At 45.7% G+C, this 27,531-nt stretch overlaps 1 protein-coding gene across 1 annotated transcript in view; it reads right to left on the bottom strand.

The window, feature by feature from the left end:
- The window catches only part of LOC126249495 (uncharacterized), a 346,047-nt gene that overhangs the window by 80,229 nt on the left and 238,287 nt on the right, over nucleotides 1-27,531 (bottom strand). Inside the window, exon 4 of the mRNA XM_049951147.1 lies at nucleotides 7,118-7,236. Within this exon, the coding sequence (XP_049807104.1) occupies nucleotides 7,118-7,236 (119 nt within the window). The remainder of the gene's footprint in view (nucleotides 1-7,117; nucleotides 7,237-27,531) is intronic.

Genomic DNA, 27,531 nt, shown 5'->3' with positions numbered 1-27,531 from the left:
AAGGTTGGCAAGACCTCGGAGCTCTCCCCGATAATGCTACAAGGTGAAAACTAACATAAATATAAAACCAATTCTAAAACTTGTTGAAGCAGGTAGCAAGGCTGAAGAAAATGGAGCACACGAGATGGTTCAGGTTTCCCTTCCACCCGTTCTTCTCCCAGTTTTCCAATTTACGTCGGCTAAAGTTATCACGCAATTCCAGTATCAGGTTGCTTATCCAACTGCTTCCAGGGGCTAAAAATTTTTCAGTACTTCATATAATTAATGATCTAATTAAAATGTACAATGCTGCCATAATCTTCTCATTAAGAGACCTAATCTTTCGTTAAAGGTTTATCACAATGAATGAAGTGTCAAATTTATAGACTGTGTACAGCCTACGTTTTAAGGCAGCGTAACTCAAAGTGCGCAAATTATCCAGAATATTTTCGTCCAGTATTTGAGAATGAGAACACTTCGCGACTTCTTTACACGTACTTTCAAACCTTCTCGAAACACTTTCTCGCTGACACCCACGCGAGATAAGGAAAGGAAGAAAGTTAATCGCTTATTACATTTTCGCTGCTCGTCCAGTAAAGCTTCAGCACCACAATATACAAGGTGGAATTACTGGTTTTTTGCAATTTGGTAAGGCGATCCTTAAACACTCTCGGTTTTCTCCAGAAGACATCTAGCTTCCTTCCATCGAAATCAGGCTCGTTAGTCCATAAATCTTTCTGGTCGTGGATGCAGTATTCTTGTATTCGATACAAGCGAACATCAGGTCAGTGACAGTTTTCATGGAGGCACATTTCGCTCAGTTGTATCAGAATCAACGGATTCATATCAGTTTCTCTTACTCTTTGGGTTTTTCGAGCAGTTGTCAGAGAGCGATTTTTCATGTTATCTTTAAAAAATGTCCGCAAAGGGTAAGATATTTCGTGGAATGGAGGCAAGTTTCCTTTAGGTTGTAAATGTAATCGCAACCGTATGATTGAACTGGAGTTTGATTCCCGCCCTTTCCTAATACTATTCAAAAGATTTAAAATCGTTTTTGAGACAGTGAAAATGGAAAACCGTGCTATTACCATCGGCCAACTTTCGTTTCAACGCACCGAGCGTAAGATCAGAGGTTGCTAGCACAAGATAATGTGGGGCCGTTGGAACAGGAGGTACGTGGTTTGAATACTAATGGTGGAAGAAACTTTGTATTTTCATCACAGCTAGACCCTATCTGATCAGCAAGAAGGAAGAAAACTTGTGGCGTACAGCTACTGATAGCCAGAGAGCGCCTGTACCTGGGTTAAGCCACAAAGTTCTCCACAGGTTCTCGTGCAGTGAAGGCGCGAGACGGTGTTGTCTGTGATTCGGTTGTAGAATAGGGATCACCAGTCCAGTAATAAATACTGTTGCGTGGACCTCACGTCTTTCGATGCAACTACACTTAGGTGGAATGCAGCTCAGTTGGCCAACTTATTTTGTCAAACCGCTGCTCATTCGCCTCACGAGTCTGCCTCTCAGATCCCCCCCCCCCCCCCCCCTGGCTCAACCGTTAGTGTTCACTCAGTCCGAGGACTAGCTCGTAACAGAGCTACAGCATTCACGTCCTTTTGTCTTGTTCTTCATCTCTTTATAGGGATTACAGCTGACACCTTTTTATAATTGGATCTATGTGCTTGTGTCGTGGCCCACTTCTTTATTTTCTTTTTCCTTTGCGTGCCCCTATATTAGTGTTTTACACGAGCCGCTCAGTCTCAACAGATGACCAATAATCTGAACTCTTGTTTTTACAACAGTATTCCATAAACTCCTCTCTTATTCCACTCCTTTAAGACGTCGTCATTTGTAACCACAGCACAAATCACCAGAATTAGAACAGGAGAGCTTTGCGTCTGTAAGTACCAGGCCACAGAGGTGGCTTCTGATGATGCTGTTCGAGAGGTGCACATTATGTATCAGTATAGAGCGTCATAATCGTCCATAATCACACCGCTACAGCACACAAGCCGTTGTTACAGTTATGGAATAGTAAAGATAGCCACGGTGAGTAAAGTATGACCAAGCTCACCTCAGTTTTTCATTATTTTCCACAGGCAACCGTGAAAACTAACTAATGTCTATGTTTGGGTGTAACACAAAGTCACACTACCGAACGGCGCACTGGAACTTAGCGGCTGATAATAGCGTATAGCTGAGTGACTTCAGTCAAGCAAGACAATTTGTGGTCTCTAAAAAATAAAATCGATAAAGTAGATCTTTACAGATGGCAAAACAATGCTGACCGGATGTGGCCATTTTTTAATTCTTTGGCGTGTCCGAGCTATAGCTCCGTGGCTGTTCTAGTGATTGCTGTTCGAAATGGTTGCATACTCAGGATAGACGTGAACTAAGAGAGAAGATGATGTTCGCAGGAAGTGCCGTAGAGGGCTTGGTGATTTACTGCTATGGTGGTCGTATTTTAGAATACGTGGCCAAGAAACGTGCACTAATAAAAGCACGAAGTCGTTTAGTAATACGCCGAGTTTCCGATGACGTAACTGCTAGAACAAAGAATGCTCCGGTAACATAGAACATCTTCGCTCCAGCGAGTACCCGGCAATGAACTAAGATAAGCGAAGAAGATGCCGTCGCTGGAACACTAACGGTAACGTTACAATACCTCGTAAAGCGAGCCACTCATCCGCCGGAAGGTTGCTTATAGCACTTTATGAGGCATGAAGGAACGAGCTTACAGTTTAACGTCACGTCATTATAGGCGGGCGAGTGCTTCAGTTTGACAAAGACGGGAAAGGAAACCGCCCCTGCAGGAGCCAGTCTAGCATTCACTAGAACGATTAAGGGAAATAGTAGAAAAGAAAACAGAATACTGGTCGGATGTGAATTGCGCACCGCCCTGATAAGACACCACTGCACCGATCGTGGCCCTATTTGGGGCAATCTTGTTCTTTTTTTTCACATACACATAACATACAGCAAATTCTCAGGGAAGAATCGAGGATCGAACCCAGAACACTCAGCTGATATTTTACCCACTGTCGTAGTCAGTTTGCTTTCTTTTCTTCCCGACTGTTGCTTCTCCCTTCTTTCAAATTTACGTCAATTCGTCCTTACGGGCAGATGAGGCTTCTCTCGTATCATCTTTGAAATACTTTGTAATTTTGTTCTGAAAGCTCAGAAAGCGTTTATTCACTAGTCTGGCTCTGCCGTCTCTTTTCCCGCTATCTGCTGCTACACAAACGAAGGACGAAGACTAGCACTTGCGACCCGTATCTGAGAAGAGGTACGTAAATTCGACTGCTGCTCGTAATCTTGTGCAAACGGTTCAATATAAATACACAGTCACATATCCTTGTATGTCTGTAATAGGTTATCTTAATCTAAATGGTTCAGTTTGTGTCTCGCCCGAATTCATAATCGATAGCTTGCTTTATATTCGGAAAAGGTGGTGATATTTTGAGAGCCGATTTGGGCCAGTTTAGTTTGATATTCTGATGAAGCAAAAAGTATAGAAACTCAAAAAAGTAATGCATCACTGAAGTTACTGATATTTTCTTCCTCGTCGTAATGGATGGAGACTTTTCGTACTGCTATTTGTCGTAAAAAAAAAAAAAAAAAGGAATGAACATTGATTTTACGGTCCCGTCGACATCGAGGTCATTAGCGACAGAGTACAAGCCCGGAATGTGTCGAGGATGGGGAATGAAATCAGCCGTGCCCTTTCGAAGGAACCACCCCGCCATTTGCCTGGAACGATTTTGGGACATCACAGAAAACCTAAATATGGATGGCCGGGCGCGGGTTCGAACCGTCGTCCTCCCGAATGCGAGGCCAGTGTGCTAACCAATGCGCCACCTCGCTCGGCGCATTATGTCGTGATGTGTTATATTGCGACTGAATTTAGATATCGAACTGTCTGCTTCCGCTTCCACTGTTTACTGCAAAATCGATCTGCTCAGTGGCAGCGGCTGCGCCGTTTTCTACAGCTGTGTTCTCACGCTCTGCCGGATCGGCAAAATTGGCGGTGATTCTGAGTAACCTCGCGGAAAATGACATGTAAAAGTTTTTAGTGTTGTGGGAGGAAAAAAATACAGAGATTTGCCTAGATTTTAAAGCCACCAGTGCTAAGAAAACTGGTACACAAATCTGTCGTATCATTCTGACTAGTTTCGTTGCCAGTCACCGTACACATTTTCCAATGGGAAGTAAAAAGGCGTCTGGTGTAAGTCGCTGAACCAATACCACTGAGCTGCTCATTTTTGGTGTAACATACCACAGCACAAGGACAGGGACGAACAGAGCGCACAAATACGCCACGCCAAATAGCTCCTTAACAGTACGAGAAGTCTCCTTTTTTTCTTGTCGAGGTAGTATCTTTAGCAAACTTCGAATGCGAGTTTGGCAAAGGCCTACATTGTATCCAAATTCTTAAACAAACAAAAACGGGACAGGAGCTTCCTATCGAAAGAATATTAAACATGGAGAATGCGGAGAAATTATGTGTTAAGCTTGCTGGCAACACGGCGGAAGAAGAGGAAGCAGGAACAAGGGAAAGATGAGTGCGGTAATGTAGACGAGAGAATGCGGGGCGATGTGTGCGTGAGTGCGTGTGCGCGCGCGTTTGTGTGTGTGTAATTAAAACGCCCCCGTAATGAGCGCCTTCTGCAGCTACGAGTACGCGCACTTTCGCAACACTATTTCTGGCTACGAGATGAATGCCAGCTAGCGTTTCTTCCTCGCGCTGTTTCGATATTGAAGTGGTTGTTACATCCTTTCCACTCCTAACACACCTGCTAGAAGCCATTTAACGTGAGCTTGCACAAGTCAGTTTTCTAAGAGCTCTTATGAGCACTCCAAAAACAGCCACTTCTTCCACAATTCGTGGGTGTTTGCAGTTTAAGACATTCGTTCAGTTCTCTACCTCACTCGATTATACTTTTAAACACCCCTGACGAGTGGAAGCCTCACTTGTGTGTAGCGAAATGTGCGACGTTTTTAGTATCTTGGTAGACGCTTATACGCTGAGAGTGTGTAACATAGCGTGTAAACAGTAGCCCACCACTGCAAATACCTATACATGCTTCACCCGCCAGCACCGTAAAAGTTCAGAGCCTGTTCATAACATCTCGGATAGAAGATAAGGAGGCGCTATTGTAATTTTCATCGTTACAGGTGTATTATCTCTTTGTTCTTACCTGTTACGTCCGCTTCGAGCAAAGTAATCGCATGGATGAAACAAACACCATTCTAAATCCAAATTAAATTTTAATGTAATTCGTAGTAAAGGAAACCGTATATCACTTCTAATCCTCAATATGCCTATGTGCTTTAACGCCTAATGCGTATGTTATCGGCTCCATCAAGTTATTACTAAATATAGTTTTTGACATTTTGTTGCAAAAACCACCAAGAAATGTACCAGTACGAAGCATGGAAAGAAGGAAATAATCAAAAAATGGTTCAAATGGCTCTAAGCACTATGGGACTTAGCATCTGAGGTCATCAGTCCCCTAGGCTTAGAACTACCTAAGCCTAACTAACCTAAGGACATCACACATATCCATGACTGAGGCGTGATTTCCCTAAACCACTCCAGGCAAATGCCGGGATGGTTCCTCTGAAAGGGCACGGCCGACTTCCTTCCCAATCCTTCCCTACTCCTATGAGACCGATGACCACGCTGTCTGGTCTCCTTCCCCAAAAACAACCAACCATGACTGAGGCAGGATTCGAACCTGGGACCGGAGCAGCAGCGCGGTTCAGGACTGAAGCGCCTAGAACCGCTCGGCCACAGCGGCCGGCAGGAAATAATCCAACTACATAACAGATACCATTTCTCGTATACATATAGGAAGAAAGTGCTGAAATTAAAACAGTGCATTTACAATGGTGGTTCCACTTTCTGTTATGTCACGAACTGGAATGTCTTACATGTTGTTACACGCGACGGGTCGTTCTAATTTCCGCTTTCCCACCAGGGTCGAAAGTTCCAAGCTCTGATGCTTTTCCATGGCCGGGTCCCTAAATAGGTGGAGCTCCCAATAAAGAAGGCACGCGTGTAAGTGCAAACTATCGATGTAATGTCAAATTTAAGCATCACGATATACTCAGGAAAAGACACTGTAGATAAACAGTGTTGTTTCATTAATCATACAACATTTTAGGGAATTATCGTCATCATCATCATCAAGTGATCAGTGGGAGTCACTTCGCATGCATTGCTGTCACGTGTTTCAATCTTGTGTTAATTCTGAATAAACTGGCATCTACTGACTGCTATGCGTTCTTTCTTTAAAACTGTCGTCAAAGGGAGAAATGAAAATGGAGTGACTTCCTGGCAAAAACGGTTCGCCGGAGAGGGACACGAACCAGGGCCTTTGCCTTACGCAGGCAGATGCTCTCCCGACTACCCTGGCACGACTTGCGACCCACCCAAAAGCTTCATTTCCGCCAGCTCAGCTCCTCTAACCTCCAAAAGTCACAGAAGTGCTCCTGCATAGCTTGCAGGAATATCGTTCCCAAATAGAGAAATATTGTGGAGACATGACCCACCACAGCCTTGTAGAATGTTTCCAGAATGAATTTTCACTTTTCAGTGGAGTGTACGCTGTTTTGAAATTTCCTGGCAGATTAAAACTGAGCGCAGGACCGGGGGAGGCAATGTTCCGGGTTTGGATCCCGGTCTGACACGCAGTTTTAATCTGCCAGGAAGTTTTAAAACACTGCAAATCATAGCGCTGAGTGAAATTTCAATCTGATAACGATGTTCATTTCTCTGCGCAGCGTAGTCTGTGGAATAAGGCACCTGGTTCGGTCATGGAATATTCAACTCCCTACTGCTGAGCAATTTTGAACACCTTTTTCTCTGCATACCAGAGGAGATAACAGTACTTTGTCTCGTTTGCCATAGCTACGAAGGGTTTGTGGTAGATAATCGTTGCGACACTGGCCACAGATCTATTCGAATGGTGGCTACATGGCGTAATCCGTGCTACTGTTAGTCACCCTAGTGGCCATTTTGTGAAATACGGACTTAACCTCATTTATGAAACCGTCATGTTAGACCTGAGCTTAGGAAATAAGTAGTATCGTATTTATTGACAAAGTTGTCCAGAATTTTGTAAACATTTTTGGTACTTACGACTGTGTCGCTCCTTGATTCCTTGCGAGTTTTCATTAACCATCGCCCAGGTGTTGAGCGCTGCGTGTCCCTTATCAGCGGTCACAGTATTTCCGTCGACTTTCCGCTCATCTACATCTCTAGGAATGCAGGAAGCAATAAATATTTATTATTATTATTATTATTATTATTATTATCAAAGTTTCATACATTGCATTGACTTCATTCGCAATTTCAACAGGACCAATATATTCACATAATGGATGAAAACAATACAGGAAACACACACAAACCATTACTGCTAACAAAGATAACGATATTACAGAGAGTATAGAAACGTCCTGTTCGTAATACTACTGGTTGCGTGACTTAAAATTGAAGTACTTAATCCTGTGTCAAAGCTTTGTAATTATATGTTTGCCCATTGTTGTATTAACAGCATGATTGTAAAAGTTACAATTAGATCACAAAAGCCACTACATGGGTAAGAGATTTTCACAGATGGCCTTCATCCTAAAGAGGCCAAAGTAAACAGGTCACTGTTTGGAAAAAAAGGTGTCATGAAGCAAGCATATTTTGGGCATGTTGGTTGTAAGTGTGCACTGTGGGTGCATGGAAAAGAGAGAACGTTAGAGATCTTTAGTAAATCGCATTGGTTACATGAAAATTGGCTTCTAGGGTAAATAAGGTTGGCAAAACGTAGGAACAAGCTAACACGGATCGGCTCAGAACTGTCCTTCAATTCGTACTTTTGAATCGATACCACACAGTCAGTTAGTCGCACTTTTTCTGCTACAGCTCTGGTTTTCTTAGCATAGATGCGTAACTGTTTCTGTTTTGAGTGATGTGAAGTAAATAAGAAGTAAAATATGTGCAGATAAAGTAGCATTAGAAGAATAGAAAGGTTTGTGTACAAAAAGAATTGGGACAGAATTCAGGAAGTGACTCAAACTTCTCTTTCTTGAGGGTAATATTGTAGGACAGCGACGGTCGCGAATCATGGACAGCCGAAAAGAGGAAAAATACTTGGATGGAGTTGAAATGCGGTTGTGGAGAAACATGCTTAAAGTGAAGCTGATGGACACAATGAAAAGTGAAAAAAATTACTTTTAAGAATAGGAGAGGATAGAAAACGAATAGAAATGATAAAAACGAGGAACCGAACATTGCTTGTAAATTGCCTGCAACGAAAGCGCATCGAAGAAACGTTTGAGTGAAGGAAGGGAGAGAAGGCGGCTCGGAAAGCTGACTGATATCAAAAGCTGGCAGCAGATGCAGGAAGAGGAAGAAGCGTAGTCCGTGAGACAAGAAAGTAGAAACTGCAACTTGTACATTAGTATAGAAATGACAGCGACGCGGTCTGATACAGAGAAAGATTTATCAATGGGCGCGAGTTTTATTCCTTCGGTGCCGTGGCTGTTTTCGTTCAGTAAATAGAGCAATAGAGGAGACAAAGTAGAAACCGAGCAATACGGTCTGAACAAATGTATCGTGGGTGAGGTTCTCCACTGACGCTCAGTTTTGAAGTGTCATGGCTACTATTGATCGTCAACGCATTTAGCCTGGTGCAGAAGTCGCTAGGTAAAAATTCTGCCGACGCACCGACCTTTGAATGACACGAAATGTAGCCGTTGTAAATCCTCCGATATTATTTCGTTACACGTCTCGAATGACGCACTTAAGTATGATAAAATATTTTAAATAGCGCGAGTATCCTGGCAGGTGTACGCTTGCTTTGAGGCCTTGCACAACAGCCGCAGCTTAAGAAAATAATATCCTGCTTAAAGATATGATAGAGAAATTTTTCACCACGTCAGATTTACACGTACAGAAATATGAAATAAATATATATTTGAGCCCTTTAAGACAAGCGTAACGCTGCGTGGTTTTGAGAAATGTAGTCATCCCTTAGCTCGGTCGTGCGTAAAGTGAGTATGAGTATCGATTCTCTGGTATTACATTAAGACCAGTATGATGTGTGCCAGATTACTGATATAGTGTATGGGACACAGAAAATCGAAGAAGCACATTGTCAACCGTAACTGTTTTGTTCGGCTGGCGGGAAGCCGAAAAATACCAAGTGCCAGTCACTCGAAGCCAGACACATAAACTGTCAAAAAAAAAGCAACAAATTTTTTACGAGGAATCTAGGACTATATCGCGCGGAATGAAACCCAGATTAAATGAATTATGAGCCGCAAAGTAGAATTCTTCCCGCACTCCATCCTTGGAGGGATCGAGGAGAAACTGTAACAGGATTTACAAAAAGAAATAAGTTAGCCTTTCGCAACCAGTGAATTGTGATTTGTCGAATATTTATATAGTTGTAGCATCTGCAAAAGAGTTTACAAGTAAATAACAAGTGGCTTGTACCGCGTCTTTCACCGAGCAGTGTGTCAAATAACACTTGCATTAGCGTAGTTTAAAGTTCGTACAGTAGTATACTGATAAAGGGCGACAAACATTACGCGTTTATCCGGTTCGATGAAGGTTACATTTATATGAGGCGTGGACGTCTGGTAGCAGAATGTGCGGGAAGGGTATAGTGATACTGCAGGAGGTGTCGTGGGCCGCCGAAAACTGCTGCCGTGGACAACGAAATTCCCTCTTTTACTTCTGTCGACAGACATAGCCACGCGTGTAGTTTTCTGAGAGTCGTGCCGAGAAGTCGCCCATCGCACAGTGTGTTTTCTTGCATACGTGCCGCTTCTGTGCTAGCATTTCGACAGCGTGCAGCACCTCGCAGGTGATGCGGTTCTTTTGTTTGCAGCGGGCAGTTTAATTATTGCAAGGAGTTTGGCCGCACGGACCGTGAGGAGGCGCGCACTGCCATGGGGAGGGGTGAGGAGGGGAGGGGCGAGCCGCGTGCCGCAGAGAGGGGGAAGACGTGGGCGGAGCCTAGGAGCCATCCCCTCCAACGCGCCGTGCGCCAGGGCACCCCTCGCATCTTGTCTTGAGACAGCCAGAAATCTCAGACGCCTCCAAAATCCAAAGTCATAGCACTAATGCTTAAGTTACTTACTGTTGCAAATTACTTTAATTAACATAAAGGTATAAACTGCATTTCTAGAAATTCAGCGTGGAGTGAAAGTTTCGTCCCGTTTCTTTTCTTTCTTTTTTTTCTTTTTTTTTTTTTTTCTTTTGCACCGCTTCTCAGTAATCAGTGAACAGACAGCCTTTGTTTACAGTGATGCAGGCAGTGAAATCTCTCATCTGCGCCACCTATGTACACATGTCGTACGGAATTGTGTTACAGTGCAAAAGTAATCGGATTTAAGAACACGTGACTGCACCGCTACGAACTTCCCTTTCCTGGCAGCAATATACGCTGTACAATGCGTGATGCCAGCCTGATTTAGGTTGCGATTGAGATAAATAACGTTGTGCTAACTGGCGGCAGCTGCATGTGAAACCGCATCTCCATCCTGCAAATTACATGCAACACCATTCCAGAAACGAACACATTACATTTTGTTTTCGCTTGCAAGGGAACAGACTGATCCTAACTGCGTCTCTGTAATTTTTTGGTTCATTTCATATGTAAGGATTTCCTGCTACGTGTGACATCTGAAGTGTCTCAGCTAAAATTTTACACCATCGTCTTTGTAACGAAAGAACACCTCTTCGAAACATTAAGATAGTCATTACAAGTTTGTTTGTGTTTGTTTCTGAAACTACGAGATATTTTGCTAACAACGTTGTTTGACTGCGGATTAACAGTTCTTAAGCCCTACATGAATCAGATTCGTTCTCGGCTGCGTGTTATTTCCAGCGTAAATTTATTGATTTATTTGTCATTGAAAGGTTGGGGTCATCAGGACCCCTCTTGCATCTATCCACGAGTCTACATATTTTCCATTACATTCCGTACGACAAGCATGATAGATGTCTTACATCTACTATAGAACCCAACGTTCAGAAAGAACTGTGCAATAAATAATGGCAACAGCAGTAGCTATAGCACAAAGAAGTAAAAAACACAATTTATACCTGTTCACGAAAAGTGAAACAAGAAAAAGAAATTGCAGGCTGGTAGATATAAACTGTGAGGGCTGTTAGCAAAGGACGCAACTAAAGGTGTAAGTGAGGGAGAGAATGAAGGACGTGATAACACGAGAAGAGAAGAAAGTGTAGCTGGCGGAAAACGGAAGCATTTGCTTCACTGTTTGACACAGAGAACTGGCCGCGTACGTTAACTTTTTTAGGGAAAATTATGAGGTTCATAGAAAGAATTGCAACAGGACACCGAACTACGCATAGAGTGGAAAGCAACTTTTTCCAAAGGTGGCCATGAGATCAGGAGTCAGCGAATGTTTTTGTTTTATTTGTAGCTAGGAACAGCTGGGATACGGGGTACGTGAGAACTTGGGCTGCTGCTGTGATGAAGTGACAGCCTCTTGGTCACTGATGCCAGGCACTGAGGAGCCCATGTCGTAGACGTAGCCTTTTGTTGCTATCTAAACCGTCTGTGAGCAACTTACAAACAGAGCGTATGCAGCGCTAACTTAGTCAAATAGAGGAATATTGCGGATGTAACTCACACAAGCATTCATAGTGCTGGCCGTCTATAGAGTTTTCATTGCACGTGCTGTACATCGCAATACGGAAGAACGGGTGACTGCAGAAGTCGTCAGAAGAGTAGAGACAGCCAGCTCATTTCAGAGAGACAGATTCCGAGATGAGGGTGTTACTGTTGTAAGTTGAAGCGCTGCGTCGTTTTAATACCCCGTCAGCTAGAATAGCGGCAGCAATTTGTCGAGGAAAAGGAGCATAGGGCAATATGGCGATGCTTTGCTGCCTGCGGTATCTGCTGAGTTTTGCTCGCCACGGTCGGATTTCATTTTGACTCGCGACGGGGGCAAGCTATCTGCTCTCGTACCACGTTTTGTAAATCAAATGCGACGTATACGAACCTGTGAATGAAACACGGAATGGATGAAATAATTTTTTCTCGACGTTTCGTTATACTTTAAGCACGTGGCGTATACTTATCCGAGAGTTTTCGACTTCTTAACTAAAGCCGATATTTCTCTTTCTCGATTATCGTTTCCGCTGCAGATTTAGAGCAATATCTTATGAGCGCTAGGAAAGCGCAATAGGGTCGTTGCTGCTCGTGGCCCTTTAAACATAATAACAGTAATCTATGTGGAAATTCTGAACGATGAAAACTGCAATAATATCGAGTTACATATCGACAATACATCAGTCCTGTGCACAGACCGGTAACTTGCTCATTTACCACGGGATAAATTAATCACAGCAAGAATTACTCACGTTGTACAAATATTTCGTACTAACGACTTGTAGAGATACCGAGCGAAAGGACAGTATAGGCTTACTTATAGGCCAGCGAAACGGCAGGCTCCGATTCATTGGTGGGTTACTGAAAAATTGCTATTTCCCTACAAGGGAAATTACATACATAGTACTCACATGATCACCACTTGTAGTCTCCTCGAGTCTATGGGTGCGATGCCAGTTTAGACTAACAGGGATACATCAAAGGCACACAGAGCAGAGCGGAGGGAAGCGTCAGGCTCAAGAGAGTGTAACAGATATGTTGAAAAACCCTAAGTGTTAGAAACTCGAAAAGCAAACTGTACGGAATTTTGACAATACTGCACATTCCACTACATCAGTCTTCTGATTACTTTTGAGGGCGCCGCTGCCGGCAAAGCGTCAGTAATCGCCTTATCGCAACTAGAAATGGAATAAAAATTAATACTAGGCAGATTACTTTGGCGTCAAAGGGGAACGAGTGTACTACGAAAGCGTTGTATACTACACACCACTCCAGGCAGGCAGCAGCTTCGTGTACAATTCCACGATATTTACGTCTCAATATCAGTTAATGTAGGCCCGTAACTAGGCAAGCAAAATCCGTGATGTTTTTTTGTGGTAAATAAAGGTACTGCAGCCTTCGTTCCCAGAAACTGTTCTGACAGGGTGGAGCATAGTCTTGTCGGTGGAGTATGATATGAATTACGTGGAGACCACTGCCAGAGAAAGCACAAAGACTCTTTAGCGAACGCTTCCGTCCGTCTCTCTCTGCACACAACACACACACGCACGCACGTGCGCAAAGAGAGAGGGCGACAAACAGAAGGCGTGCTGTTGCAATACACCTCGTCCTTTACGATACATTAAACAGTTTGCTGTTTGAGTCACTATTTACTAATTAAATTAGCACGGCGCGTTGCCATTCTCAGGCGCCTTGCTATTGCGTGACATTAGCGTTTCGCTTTTAAATACCACTAGCCAAACTTTTTGTCACGATTTTAATAGAGTGAACAATTATCTACACAAAGAACAGTTAGACCAATGACGTATCTCAGAAGTGAAATGGTAATTTGATTTGTAAATAATAAGTGATATATAAGATTTTGTTGAAGCCATACGTTACCAAAACACTCAAAGACCCCACAAAGATAAACAGAAGAGACTGCAACAGAATCTGGGAAAGATCTAGAATTTAACCCGCGTCCTTGGAGTACGGTTTACTGATCAGAAATTTTACCCTACTATCTCCGCTTGCGCCAGCAAAATACCGGCGAGCTTTTCTCTCAACATCCCCCCCCCCCTCTCTCTCCCTCTCTCCCTCTCTCTCTCTGTCTCTCTCTCTCTCTCTCTCTCTCTCTATCTATCTATCTATCTATCTATCTTTTCCTTTTTTTCAGTGCCTAGAGTAAAACTGACTACTGATCATAAATAGAAATAAAGGTGATGTAGGCCGGCCGCTGGTGGCCGAGCGGTTCTGGCGCTACAGTCTGGAACCGCGCGACCGCTACGGTCGCAGGTTCGAATCCTGCCTCGGGCATGGATGTGTGTGTTGTCCTTAGGTTAGTTAGGTTTAAGTAGTTCTAAGTTCTAGGGGACTTATGACCTCAGCAGTTGAGTCTCATAGTGCTCAGAGCCATTTGAACCATTTGAAAGGTGATGTAATACGCCTGAATTACAGAAAGCATCCGATATCGATCGATTACGTCGGCCACTAAATGGAATCGCACACAAAATTCGAGGGTACAGTAGTCTGCAGTGATGTGAGGTGAAACTGTCACATAAACCTAGTTGCACTGAATACAGAAAATCAGAGTCAGAAGCGCAGTGGTTAGCACACTGGACTCGCATTCGGGAGGACGACGGTCCAATCCCGTCTCCAGCCATCCTGATTTAGATTTTCCGTGATTTCCCTGAATCGTTTCAGGCAAATGCCGGGATGGTTCCTTTGAAAGGGCACGGCCGATTTCCTTCCCCATCCTTCCCTAACCCGAGCTTGCGCTCCGTCTCTAATGACCTCGTTGTCGACGGGACGTTAAACAACACTAACCTAACCCTAACCCAGAGTCAGAAGCCGGCCGCTGTGGCCGAGCGGTTCTAGGCGCTTCAGTCCGGAACCGCGCTGCTGCTGCGGCCGCAGGTTCGAATCCTGCCTCGGGCATGGATGTGTGTGAGGTCCTTAGGTTATTTAGGTTTAAGTAGTTCTAAGTCTAGGGGACTGATGACCAATGCTATCGCCGGCCGCGGTGGTCTAGCGGTTCTGGCGCTGCAGTCCGGAACCGCGCTACGGTCGCAGGTTCGAATCGTGCCTCGGGCATGGGTGTGTGTGATGTCCTTAGGTTAGTTAGGTTTAAGTAGTTCTAAGTTCTAGGGGACTTATGACCTAAGATGTTGAGTCCCATAGTGCTCAGAGCCATTTGAACCATTTTGAACCTATGCTATCGCCACTGGGAAGATGTAAAACGTGAAGAAATGGAGGTGGTCCACAGTTACATTCACGTCGTCCGCAACTGTCATGGTGCTTTCGATTACTATCACTAGCCACGTGCAAGCCCAAATGAATGTCCTCTGTAGCATAATACTACCACCTACGCCCTGCGTCCGTGTCAGCATTCCAACCGTCAACTGTCAGAGTTAACAGTTGACGGTTGGAGTGTTGACACGTGAGTTTCATTCAGATTATCTGAGAATCCAGTAAGGCTGGCAACTCATGGGTTATGCATGGGGATCGTATCCACCTGCAACGCCTCAAAACAGCCTGAAGATGACGAAATGAAGCGTCGGAACTGGTAGCGACAAAATAAAGTAAAATCATAAGGACGGCTGTAGGTGTCTTTATTTTTTGTCAAGATAGTAAATGGCCGTCGTCCCAGAGACGTCCTGCTAAAAGGATGGACATACAAAAGCCTGCCGGCCGGGTGGCCGATCGGTTCTAGGCGCTACAGTCTGGAACCGCGCGACCGCTACGGTCGCAGGTTCGAATCCTGCCTCGGGCATGGATGTGTGTGATGTCCTTAGGTTAGTTAGGTTTAAGTAGTTCTAAGTTCTAGGGGACCGATGACCTCAGACGTTAAGTCACATAGTGCTCAGGGCCATTTGAACCACTTTTTTTTTACAAAAGCCTGAAAAGTGATTCGTCCTACAGCAACATGTTTCCATTGATCCACAGTCCAGTCTCGATGATCCCGCGCCCACAGCAATCGCAAATGGTGAAGTTGTTGCTTAAACATCGAAACACAGTGGGGCACCACAGCTAAGTACCTGGGTGTGGCGCTGGACAGACGACTAACATGGCGACAGCATGTCGACGGCGTCGTCAGAAAGGTCAGTGGTAGAATGAAACAACTATACCCCTTCCTAAATCCGTCCACTGCCCTACCACCTGAATTGGGTGTTGCGCTTTACATCACTCTTATACGCCCGCTCTTCGACTACGCCGCTGCGGTTTGGGGCAATGCTGCAGCGTCCCACGTCGGACGACTACAACGGCTACAGAACCGGATCCTGCGGCTAGCACTTCACCTGCGTCGTAACTTCCCCTCGGCCGACCTCAGCCGTGTCTCAAACATACCTACTGTCCGTGATAGGTTCCGCCAGGCTGCACGGATCTTCTATCAGAAGTCCGCTCAGTCCACAAATCCGCTCCTCCGAGCACTGGGTCACCGGGTGCAGCGACTTAACGCAACCAGGTGGTCCCACCTGCTTCGCGACCGATAAGTCGCAAATGCGTCAAGAAGACACCGTCACAGCCAACTGCAAGGACATCATCATGAAATAAGGACAATGTACGAACACTTGCTACCCTGGAGGAACAGCTCTCCCGCTTGGACTCCATCGAACAACAGGGGCCCGTATGTCCCTGTCATGCAACAGTGAGCGAGAAACACAGATGGGCCAGGGGGGGTACTATGCTATGGAGCCCCATTTTCAAAACTGTGCGCTGAACTGTGTGCTCTGAAGAAGCACTTGTGCTCGCAACAGCGTTGTATCCTGTCGTCAGATCTGCCGATCGCCAACTACTCGGCATTACACAGCAGGCAAGCCCACCAGCTTCACCGGTTCCGAGATGCTCGACCACAAGCACAGGGTCACAACAACCTGCCGTTTGTTGAAATCGCTTACGTCCGTGGATTTCCCCATTTTCGGTCCATATTGTCGCTATAATGACTTGCCAAACGTCTCAGCTCCACCTATACACATTCCTTATTGCATCACGTGACTGGAAAGCCATCTCGCGGTGGGCAGTGGTCGTCATGTTTTGGCGCAACAGTGTCTCAAGGAGTATGCGTCCAGAGCAACGATAAGTGTATCGACCACCTAAATATCGTTACAATAATAGCAAAGGCAAAAAATATTTCTTTGTAGAAATCGTCAGGAGAGGTAATTTACCCAAAGACAAAACTCTCGTCCCATAACGTCTACAATGGCATCGAAGTCTACTCTCAATCTTCCTTCCTTCTTACTTCGTCGTTCGACCGATTCTTCGGCAGTTCTTTTCACTTTCGTACTCTTCCTACACTATGTATACCAGGAGAGATCACGCAACAAGTTTCTCATTCAAAAATCGCATTGAAGTGGTGGTTTTTTTGGAAGTACACTGTCTCATCAAAAGAATACGAACATCCTTATGTAATGCGGAACTGACCACAAGATGTGACAAGAACTTGAATCGCCAGTATAAAAGGAGGTGAGAAGTATGGTGTTAGTAGAGGAGCAGTAACAACAGCAGCGTGGTCCGGTCGGGGGACTCAGTGACTTCGAATGTGATGTACACACACCAGAAAAGGTTTTGCATCACCCCGGTTCCCAGAACTCCTGAAGATAGCCGTTGACTGCATTACAGACACAGTCCATCTGACTGTTCAGAGATGTCACTAAACCCGCCCAAAGACGTAAACAACCGTGTATGAGCAGCGCCTATTAGACGGAGGAGGTCCGACAGCCGATCAGTTCCAGTCGTTCCACCAGGACGGAGGCACACGGCTCGTGCTGTCTGTAGTTCAGCCATGCCTAGACGGTCAATACCGCAGTACGATCGCGTCCGCATTGTTACTTTGTGCCAGGAAGGGCTCTCAACAAGGGAAGTGTCCAGGCGTCTCGGAGTGAACCAAAGCAACGTTGTGAGGCATGGAGGAGATACAGAGAGACGGGAGCTGTCGATGACGTGCCTCGCTCAGGCCGCCCAAGGGCTACTACTGCAGTGCATGACCGCTACCTACGGATTATCGCTCGGAGGAGCCCTGACAGCAACGCCACCATGTTGAATAATGCTTTTCCTGCAGACACAGAGCGTCGTTTTACGACTCAAACTGTGTGCAATATGCTGCATGATGCGCAACTTCCCACCTGACGTCCATGGCGTGGTCCATCTTTGCAACCACGACACCATGCATCGCGGTACAGATGGGCCCAACAACATGCCGAATGGACCACTCAGGATTGGCATCACGTTCTCTTCACCGATGAGTGTCGGATATGCGTTCAACCAGACAATCGTCGGAGACGTGTTTGGAGACAACGCGGTATGGCTGAACGCCTTAGACACACTGTCCAGCGAGTGCAGCGAGGTGGAGGTTCCCTGCTGTTTTGGGGTGGCATTATGTGCGGCCGACGTACGCCGCTGGTGGTCATGGAAGGCGCCGTAACAGCTGTAAGATACCTGAATGCCATCCTCCGACCGATAGTGCAACAACATCGGCAGCATAGTAGCGAGGCATTCGTCTTCATGAAAGACAATTCGTGCCCCCATCGTGCACATCTTATGAATGACTTCCTTCAGAATAACGACATAGCTCGACTAGAGTGACGAGCATGTTCTCCAGACATGAACCCTATCGAACATGCCTGGGATAGACTGAAAAGGGCTGTTTATGGACGACGTGACCCACCAACCACTCTAAGGGATCTACACCGAATCGCCGTTGAGGAGTGGGACAATCTGGACCTACAGTGCCTTGATGAACTTGTGGATAGTATGCCACGACGAATACAGGCATGCATAAACGGAGGAGGACGTGGTACTGGGTATTAGATGTACCGGTATGTACAGCAATCTGGACCACTACCTCTTAAGGTCTCGCTGTATGGTGGTACAACATGCAATGTGTGGTTTTCATGAGCAATAAAAAGGGCGGAAATGATGTTTATTCCAGTTAGTTTTCTGTACAGGTTCCGGAACTCGGAACCGAGGTGATACAAAACTGTTTTTGGTGTGTGTAGTTACTGGATATCACCTGAATACCAGATCGATAATGGTAATTTCAACTCTTCTGAAGCTGTCCAAGGCGACTGTTAGTAAAGTGGAAACGCGAATTAACAACCAAATCTAAACCGAGACCAGGCAGTCCTCGTGCACTAACAAGGGCTGTCATGGTGGTTGTAAATAACCTCATGCAATGAATGGAAGGAATTTCTCCTGGTTGCCATCGTGCTACCAGAAGTCCAGATACCTCAATGGCTGTGCGTAGGGGTTCAAAAAATGGTTCAAATGGCTCTGAGCACTATGGGACTCAACTGCTGAGGTCATTAGTCCCCTAGAACTTAGAACTAGTTAAACCTAACTAACCTAAGGACATCACAAACATCCATGCCCGAGGCAGGATTCGAACCTGCGACCGTAGCGGTCTTGCGGTTCCAGACTGCAGCGCCTTTAACCGCACGGCCACTTCGGCCGGCATGTGCGTAGGGGCTTACAAGGAATGGGGTACATGGTTGAGCAGTTCCACATAAGCCGCACGTTCCTGTAGCCAATATTAAACGACGGTAGAGGTGGTGTACAGAGGGACGCCACTGAATAATGGATGGAAATGAGGGATTTTCTGTGACGATTCACGCTATACCCTGTAGCAATACTATGGAAAGGTTTGGGCTTGACGAGTGCCTGGAGAACGCTGTTTGTCATCAAGTGTAGTGCCAGCAGTGAAGTACAGATTAGGTGTTTATACTACGGTATGGGACTGTTTGTCGTGGTTAGAGTGTGGTCCAATAATTATGGTTGAGAAAACGCTAAATGGCTAAATGCGGAAGGATTTTTGCAGCAGTGTGCACTGTGCACAGTAGAGGAACAGTCCGGAAACGATGGTTGTATCAACATTACAAAGCACCATGTCATAAACCAGCAGCTCTAAGGCAATGGTTTGGCAATTTCACGAAATTGACTGAACTTCCCAGAGTTCCGAACTGGACGCAATGGAACACCTCTGGGATGAGTTACAACTTCGACTTCTCTCGATACCTCAGCGTACAACATCACTACCTTGTCTGGTTTCGGTTTTTGTGGAAGAGCGGGCTGTCAACCCTCCACAGACATTCAGACACCTCAGTGAAGGTGTCTCCATCAGACTTCAAGTCGTCATAAACGCGAAGGCTAGACTCAGATCATATTAAGGTGTAGTAATAGGTGCTACGGTACTTTTGATCAGATAGTGTAGATCGCGTTATGCCTTGTGTGAGAAGAGAAATTTACCAGCACATCCACAATGTGATTTCCACTCTGCAGTGGAATGTGCGCTGATATGAAACTTCCTGGCAGATTAAAGCTGTGTGCCGCACCGCGACTCGAACTCGGGACCTTTGCCTTACGCGGGCAAGTGCTTTACCGAGCCAAAGGTTCCGAGTTCGAGTCTCGGTCCGGCACACAGTTTTAATCTGCCAGGAAGTTTCTTATCAGCACATGTCAGCATTCCACAGCGGCTGTATTGAGGTCCCTCGAGGCTGTGGTTTATCTTTCCTCGATATCGTTGCTGCCACTGGTCGGGCGGATATGGAATCAGTGGGTATGCGACTGTACGTGATAATTTTCCACTTCCTCGGCAAGAGTCTGGCGCCTCAGGAGAGCTAGCTGAAGACGGTGTGCCCAACAGCAGGGAGGCAGCCTCAGACGTGATCCGTGTCCACAGAACGCCGACTGACCACTACACCAGGAGCGGCTGACTGCACCGAAGTAGGCTAATTTCCCCAAAGTTGCCGACCGCGTATAAAGAGACATCAGACATCCAATCAAAGGTTTGTTTGAAGTCAACGGATGCTTTACTGGATGGAAATGTATCGCTACGTAACCTTTCTCTGGAGTGAAAACCACATAGATTTCTCACTCAATAAAAATGAAATGAGCGAATGGCGTTGTTGGCCGGGAGGCCCCATCCACGGACGTTCGGCCACCAAGTGCGAGTCTTATTGCAGTCCACGCCACATTGGGCAACTTGCGTGCCGGTCATGGGGACAACACAACACCCAGTCCACTAGCGGAGAAGATCTCCAACCCGGCCGGGAATCGAACCCGGGCCCTCTTGCACGGGAGGCAAGCAGGTTACCAGCCAGCTAAGCAGGCGGACTTCTCACTCAATGACTTACAGTAACTTACAATGCAATATGGAACGTTTAACTTCTGGTCGATACACACTTCACTAGAGATGTTAGTTTCACTGCGGCTGGCGCCTTAGTTGTACTATACAGTTACCAGGTTCAGATTCACTGGAAGAGCCTTAAGGATACCTAATCCATCCGTGAAAGAATTTGCTTACAAAACATTTGTAAGACCAATTCTCGAGTATTTCTGATTAGTCTAGGACCATAAACAGGTAGGAAAAATAGAGCAAAACAAGAAAATCCAAAGAAGAGCGGCACATTTCGTCACGGGATCGTTTAGTAAGTGCGAGAGCGTTGCGAAGAAACTCAACAGTCTCTAGTCACAGACGCTACAATCATAAAAAAAAAGAGAGGTCAAATATGTGTGAATTTCTAAGGGACCAAACTGCCGACGTCATCGATCCCTAGGCTTACACGCTACTTAAATTAACTTAAACTACCTTATGCTAAGAACAGAACACACACCCATGCCCGAGGGAGGACTCGAACCTCCGACGGGAGTGGCCGTTCAGTCATTGCGCCTCTAACCGCGCGGCCACTCCGCGCAGCCATATAGCACAGAAACGTATAAGACAATTGTCATATTATTCTATTATTTCTGTACATCTGAAAATACAGACATAGAAAAATTTCATTACACGAGAAAAATAATGAAATGTAGACAAACTTCGTAGATACTAAGAACCGATCTCGTGTAATTTGCCCCAGCGGGTTAGCGCAGAAAAACGAAAGCTGGTACTTGCATCCGACCAACCACAGTTAGGATTTCCGCGATTTCTCGAAATCGCTTAGTACAAAAGCTGGGATGGTTCTTCCTTAACGTATTTTGCAGTTACAGGAACGAACACGGGCACGCTTTGTTCAAAGTGGTTCAAATGGCTCTGAGCACTATGGGACTTAACTTCCGAGGTCATCAGTCCCCTAGAACTTAGAACTACTTAAACCTAGCTAACCTAAAGGACATAACACACATCCATCCCCGAGGCAGGATTCGAACCTGCGACCGTAGCGGTCGCGCGTTTCCAAACTGTAGCGCCTAGAACCGCTCGGCCACCCCGGCCGGTAGGCACGCTTTGTATTCAGAAATGAAATTAGTATGCTGTTTCACGCTTTTCCGCGTAACAGCTTCTCCTTAACGTCGGATGCTGTCTTGAAAAACTGCACAATGTTTCAACGAGGCAGCTGCTCGTCTTTCTCGTATGTAATTGTGGGAACAATCCCATGAAGGTGACGACCTACTGCCTCGCTGAAATGCTGCGCAGTTTCCACGACAATATTCGAAGTTACGCTCGGGAATCATTCAAGAAAGAAATTACTAGCGCAAACTTGGACGTGAACAATCGATATCGAGGTAGCGAAGTGCCGTCGCAAGCCTTAATCTTTTTAGAAACTGAGTCAAATGTATCCGTATCCTACCCAAAGATGTACACTATCCGTTTAAAAAATGTCATGTTATTTTATATTCAAGGTTTTAAGTGTGTAAGTAGAGATATTGTGAGCATTAGTAACTTCTTTTCAATTTTATTAATGGTCTTTCGGTTCGTGCCCATGCAAGCAGCTTAGTAGTGGAAGGACGATACGACAGTGTGTTTTAGGTGACTTTCGTTTCAATAATGACGGTACTAATGTAAGGACAACACAACATCCAGTCACCGAGCGGACAAAATCTCCCACCCGGCCGGGAATCGAACACGTGCCCCCTCAGCTACCGATTTGGACTTTCGTACTTTCATATGTACCAGTTTGAGTGTGTTAGGTGATTTTTCCCTGTGTCTAACAGTATTTCCACAAACACGTCACATAATTTACTGCCTGATGTTTTCTGCACCGTCGTAACTACACCACTAAGTGGACTACCGCTGTCAGTATAGAATACCCTTTTTGCATCCAAACATCAACGCCTGACCTGTTGCAGAGTGAAAAATAATCATTAATGGCTTGCTCTTGCCACATTTACTTGTAGGTACTAAACAACCTAAAAACATATTACTCCTAACATATAATTACTAGCCTGCAAACGAAGTAAATACTCATGTACACTGTCCTCAGCCATCAATAAAAATACCTTCACCTATGCTCCTAACATCCTGCATGTATCATCATAATCGAGGTGGTCCCGCAGATTGTAGACAGGGTGTAAATTTGGGGAGTCTGGTGGCCTGGGGTGTACAAAAACTCTTCCTGGCGCTCTTCGAACCACGCGCGTACACTGCGAGCTGTGTGGCACGTTGCATTGCCCAGCTGGTAGGTGCCATCATGTCGAGGAAAAACAAACTGCATGTAGCGGTGGACATGGTCTCCAACGATAGATACATACTTGTGTTGATCCATTGTACCTTCTACAATGACGAGATCACCCACGGAATGCCACGACAACGTTCCCCAGACCGTAATGATTCCCCCTCCGGACTGGGCCCTTCCGATGATACTTGCAGGCTGTTTGCTTTCAGTACGATGTATCATAAAACATGGTTCACCTGAAAAGGCCACCTGTCGACAGTCAGTGGACGTCCAGTTTCGGTATTGGCACGCAAATTCCAGTCTTCGTTGCCGACGAACAGTAGTCAGCATGGGTGTATGAACCAGACGCTTTCCGGCCGCTGTGGCCGAGCGGTTCCAGGCGCTTCAATCCGGAACCGCGCTGCTGCTACGGTTACAGGTTCGAATCCTGCCTCGGACATGGATGTGTGTGATGACCTTAGGATAGTTAGATATAAGTAGTTCTAAGTCTAGTGGACTGATGACCTCAGATGTTAAGTCCCATAGTGCTTAGAGCCATCTGAACCATTTGAACCAAACACTTGCTGCGGAGCCCATACGCAGCAACATTCGCTGAATGGTCGTTGAGGAGACAGTGTTGGTAGCCCCTTGGCTCATCTGTGCGGCCAGTTGCTTAAAAGTTGCGCGTCTATTCGCCCGTACACATCTCCGCAACCGCCGTTCACCCTTGTCATCTATGGCCCGTGGCGTACCACAGTTGCCTTGGGCCGGTTTTGGACAGCGTCACTTTGCCATGCACGGTACACTTTAACCACGGCGGCAAGCGAACAGTTTACAGACTTTGCCGTTTCGGAAATGCTTCCACCCTCGGCTCGAAATCCAACGATCATGCACTTTTGGAAGACACATAAATCTCTCCGTTTCCTCAGTACGAGAACGACTGCACTGTTTTTCGCTTCCCCCAGTCACGCAGTCTGTGAGTGGCTACTGTACGTTCACGTCGAACATAGGCGGTGGTCGCACTTATGTGACTGGCCTTTGTGTAAGACCGTGGAAATCACCAAATCAGTTTCAGACATTGTGCAGAGCATCACGTGTACAAAATCAAGATGTTCTAACTACATAGGCGACGTTTGTATTAAAAAATGGTTCAAATGGCTCTGAGCACTATGGGACTTAACTTCTGAGGTCATCAGTCCCCTAGACTTAGAACTACTCAAACCTAACTAACCTAAGGACATCACACACATCCATGCCCGAGGCAGGTTTCGAATCTGCGACCGTAGCGGTCGCGCGGTTCCAGACTGATGCGTCTAGAACCGCTCGACCACACCGGCCAGCACGTTTGTATGAAGAATGGCAATTTTAAAGTCTCCCCGCCCATTCACTGGATAAATCTCCCCGTCGTCCATCATGTCTAATTAACTGTTTTCCTAGCTGAATACCCAAATCTTGCAGTGACGTTTGATTGAGAAGGTACTGCGGGGAACGTACGGAAGCTATAGAGCAGATGCGCTCATTACATGCGCCAAAACAATTGTGACGCATTCGCTATTGTACCAGTGTGCCGGGTGTAGCGCACGAGAAAATGGCCACCGTCTGGACGCTCTGCAACGGTGACGACGGCCACTGGAATCAGTAGGCTCGTGAGGCACAGCCGTTAGAAATGTTCATTCGTAACGAGGTGGGTATTCTCCGAAAGCTCGAGATATTATCGCGGAATGACACGGCGTGAGGCTGCGAAAATTTTATTAATTAGAGTCAGAGTGAAAGTGTGGTACTGAGGTGCCAAAGAGATCTCACACGAGCGATTAGGAAGAGGTCATTACGAGGCTATTAGTTAAAAGCCTTCAATGGGCGAAAGGGAAGGCAGCCGTGCAGTTGAGGGAATCCGATCGATGGCTAAGACGGGCGCGCTTCCGGGTAGCGCACGCGCGAGGAAGCGTGGTCTTGCTCCCTTGCGGAATTTGCACGACTATTGGTCGTCATGGTACTGAGGTACCTTCACCACTCGACCTCGGTACCGTGCGAACGGGCACGGCGGCTACGACTTGACGAACGAGGCTCTTTTACATACAACACGACCAATTTCTTGCTTCATATAGTTCAAGCTGAGCTAGAAGTCGCTTTCAAATGACCGTGACTTACATTTCCGGACGCAGTTAGTTTATGAAGACAGCTCCATCGTGGTTCCATATTGCAGTTTATGTATCCACACCTGAACGCCGCAAACCACCAAACGGTGTATGGTGGAGCGTACTGCGTGAACCAGTATCATCTCACTCCCATTCCGCTCGCGGGAAGAAACACTGTCGGTAACTCCCTATAAGAGCTCGAAGTTCTGTAAGTTAATAGCCGTGGTCATTACGCCAATGTACGCTGAAGAAATAGTTCAGACAAGAAAAGACAAGAATCTCTCGAAACGTTGTGATAGATTAATGGTGAAGACCTGATAGCCAGATAGGATAATTAAAGAATAGGTACTGAACCGAACTGGGGAGAAAAGAAGTTTAAGTCACAATTTGACTAAAATAATGGATCTGTTGATAGGATACTTCTTGAGCTATAAAAGAATCGTCAGTTTGGTACTGGATGGACAAACTGGAGCTAGAAGTTGTAGGGGGAGGGCCATTCTTGACTACAGCAAGCAAATTCAAACAGATCTAGTTTCTGGCAGTTATGGAGAGATGGAGAGGCTTGCATACCATATAGCATAGTATGAAACCAATCATTTGACTGAAGATGACATCAACGACAACACGATAAGAAATTAGTATATTTCTTGACTTTGTGTGGATCGTAATTGTGATTACACGAAGTATGTAAGATTCACCGCGCTGCACTACGACGTTTTAATAGCGTCTTCCTCCGGTGTTTGTCAAACATGTGGTACTATCACGTTCAGCAAACAAACCGTGTAGCTCTTTTTAAAATATTTTCTATGTTTTCCATTAACCTAACTTATTAAAGGTCCAGATGGACTAAAATGCTTGGATCAAACTGCCTTAGGATTCTCCCAATTAATCTCAGTCTGTAATCTACCTTACCCACCACTGGAGTTATGTAATCATTCCACCTTAAAACACTCCGAGCGGGTAGTCCTAGATACTCGAAATCTGTAACTGATTCCAGAGATTCGTCGCTGATTGCGTAGTTACACGGTACAGGACCGTTCCGTCTATTTATATACTCCACGTTATACTCATTTATGTTTAAGGTCAGCAGTCAATCTATGCACAAGATACTAATCATTAGAAAGGCTCTATGAATTTTATAATTCGATTAATTCTGTATAAGCTTTCGCGTTACATGAAGAAACTGCACTAGATCTCGCGCACCACGTCGTCTGTTTTGGAAAAGTTCCATACAGTGGAGCTAGAATGAACATGGGTGAAAGCTACACGAGCATTACTCGTAACCGATTTCCAAAGCTTCTCAGCAATTTTCATTTGAAGTATCTATAAATTAGTTTCACTTTTCAATGGAGCCCACAAATGCCTCAAAGGGCCGCAGCACTGTTTCACGACATTAATGCAGGTACCAATAAACGCAGTGGAGCTAAAATCACGTTGCTGGTACGTGAGAGGAATACCAGGTGTAGAAATATGAAACGGGAATTTCCCTACACATGGTGCTAGCCGTCACTGCAAGACCCGTGAGACCGCATCTGCAGCGTCATCTACTTCCTGTAGCGGCTGACAACGAATTTCAGCACACAGTAGCCCAAGTCCCATACGTCGGTATCTCTTTCAAACCCGTAAACATGTCGCCGGCCGCGGTGGTCTCGCGGTTCTAGGCGCGCAGTCCGGAACCGTGCGACTGCTACGGTCGCAGGTTCGAATCCTGCCTCGGGCATGGATGTGTGTGATGTCCTTAGGTTAGTTAGATTTAAGTAGTTCTAAGTTCTAGGGGACTTATGACCACAGCAGTTGAGTCCCATAGTGCTCAGAGCCATTTTTTTGAACCGTAAACATGTCGAGTTCTGCGCCTACGAACTACGATTTGCGGACAGAATTGGTTTTCTGTTATAATCGCATCGAATGCTTGTCGGAGCTTTCGGCGAACGTGCTCTTGGGCAAACACAGTGTTTTGGATGGTTAAAAAAATTCAAAAGTGGTGATTTTCAAATGGTTCAAATGGCTCTGAGCACTATGGGACGTAACATCTGAGGTCATCAGCCCCCTAGAACTTAGAACTACTTAAACCTAACTAACCTAAGGACATCACACACATCCATGCCCGAGGCAGGATTCGAACCTGCGACCGTAGCGGTCGCGCGGTTCCAGACTGAAGCGCCTAGAACCGCTCGGCCACCCCGGCCGGCAGTGGTGATATTGACGTGAGAAATGACGAGTGTGGGAAACCACCGAAAAGTTCGAAGGCGACGAATTGCAGGCCTTATTGGATGAAGTTGATACTCAAACTCAAAAGGAACTCGCGGAAGAATTGAATGTGACGCAGAAAGCCGTTTCTCCTCGGCTGAAAGCTACGGCAAAGGTGCAGAACGTGGGAAATGGGTTCGGCATGAACTGAATGAAAGACAACAAGCAGATCGGAAGATCACTTGTGAA

This window comes from Schistocerca nitens, chromosome 3 (genome assembly GCF_023898315.1).
Source record: "Schistocerca nitens isolate TAMUIC-IGC-003100 chromosome 3, iqSchNite1.1, whole genome shotgun sequence".
In the NCBI taxonomy this organism is placed as follows: Eukaryota; Metazoa; Arthropoda; class Insecta; order Orthoptera; family Acrididae; genus Schistocerca; species Schistocerca nitens.
The sequence above is the reverse complement of the archived record's forward strand: the minus strand, read 5'-3'. Positions and strand labels throughout refer to the sequence as shown.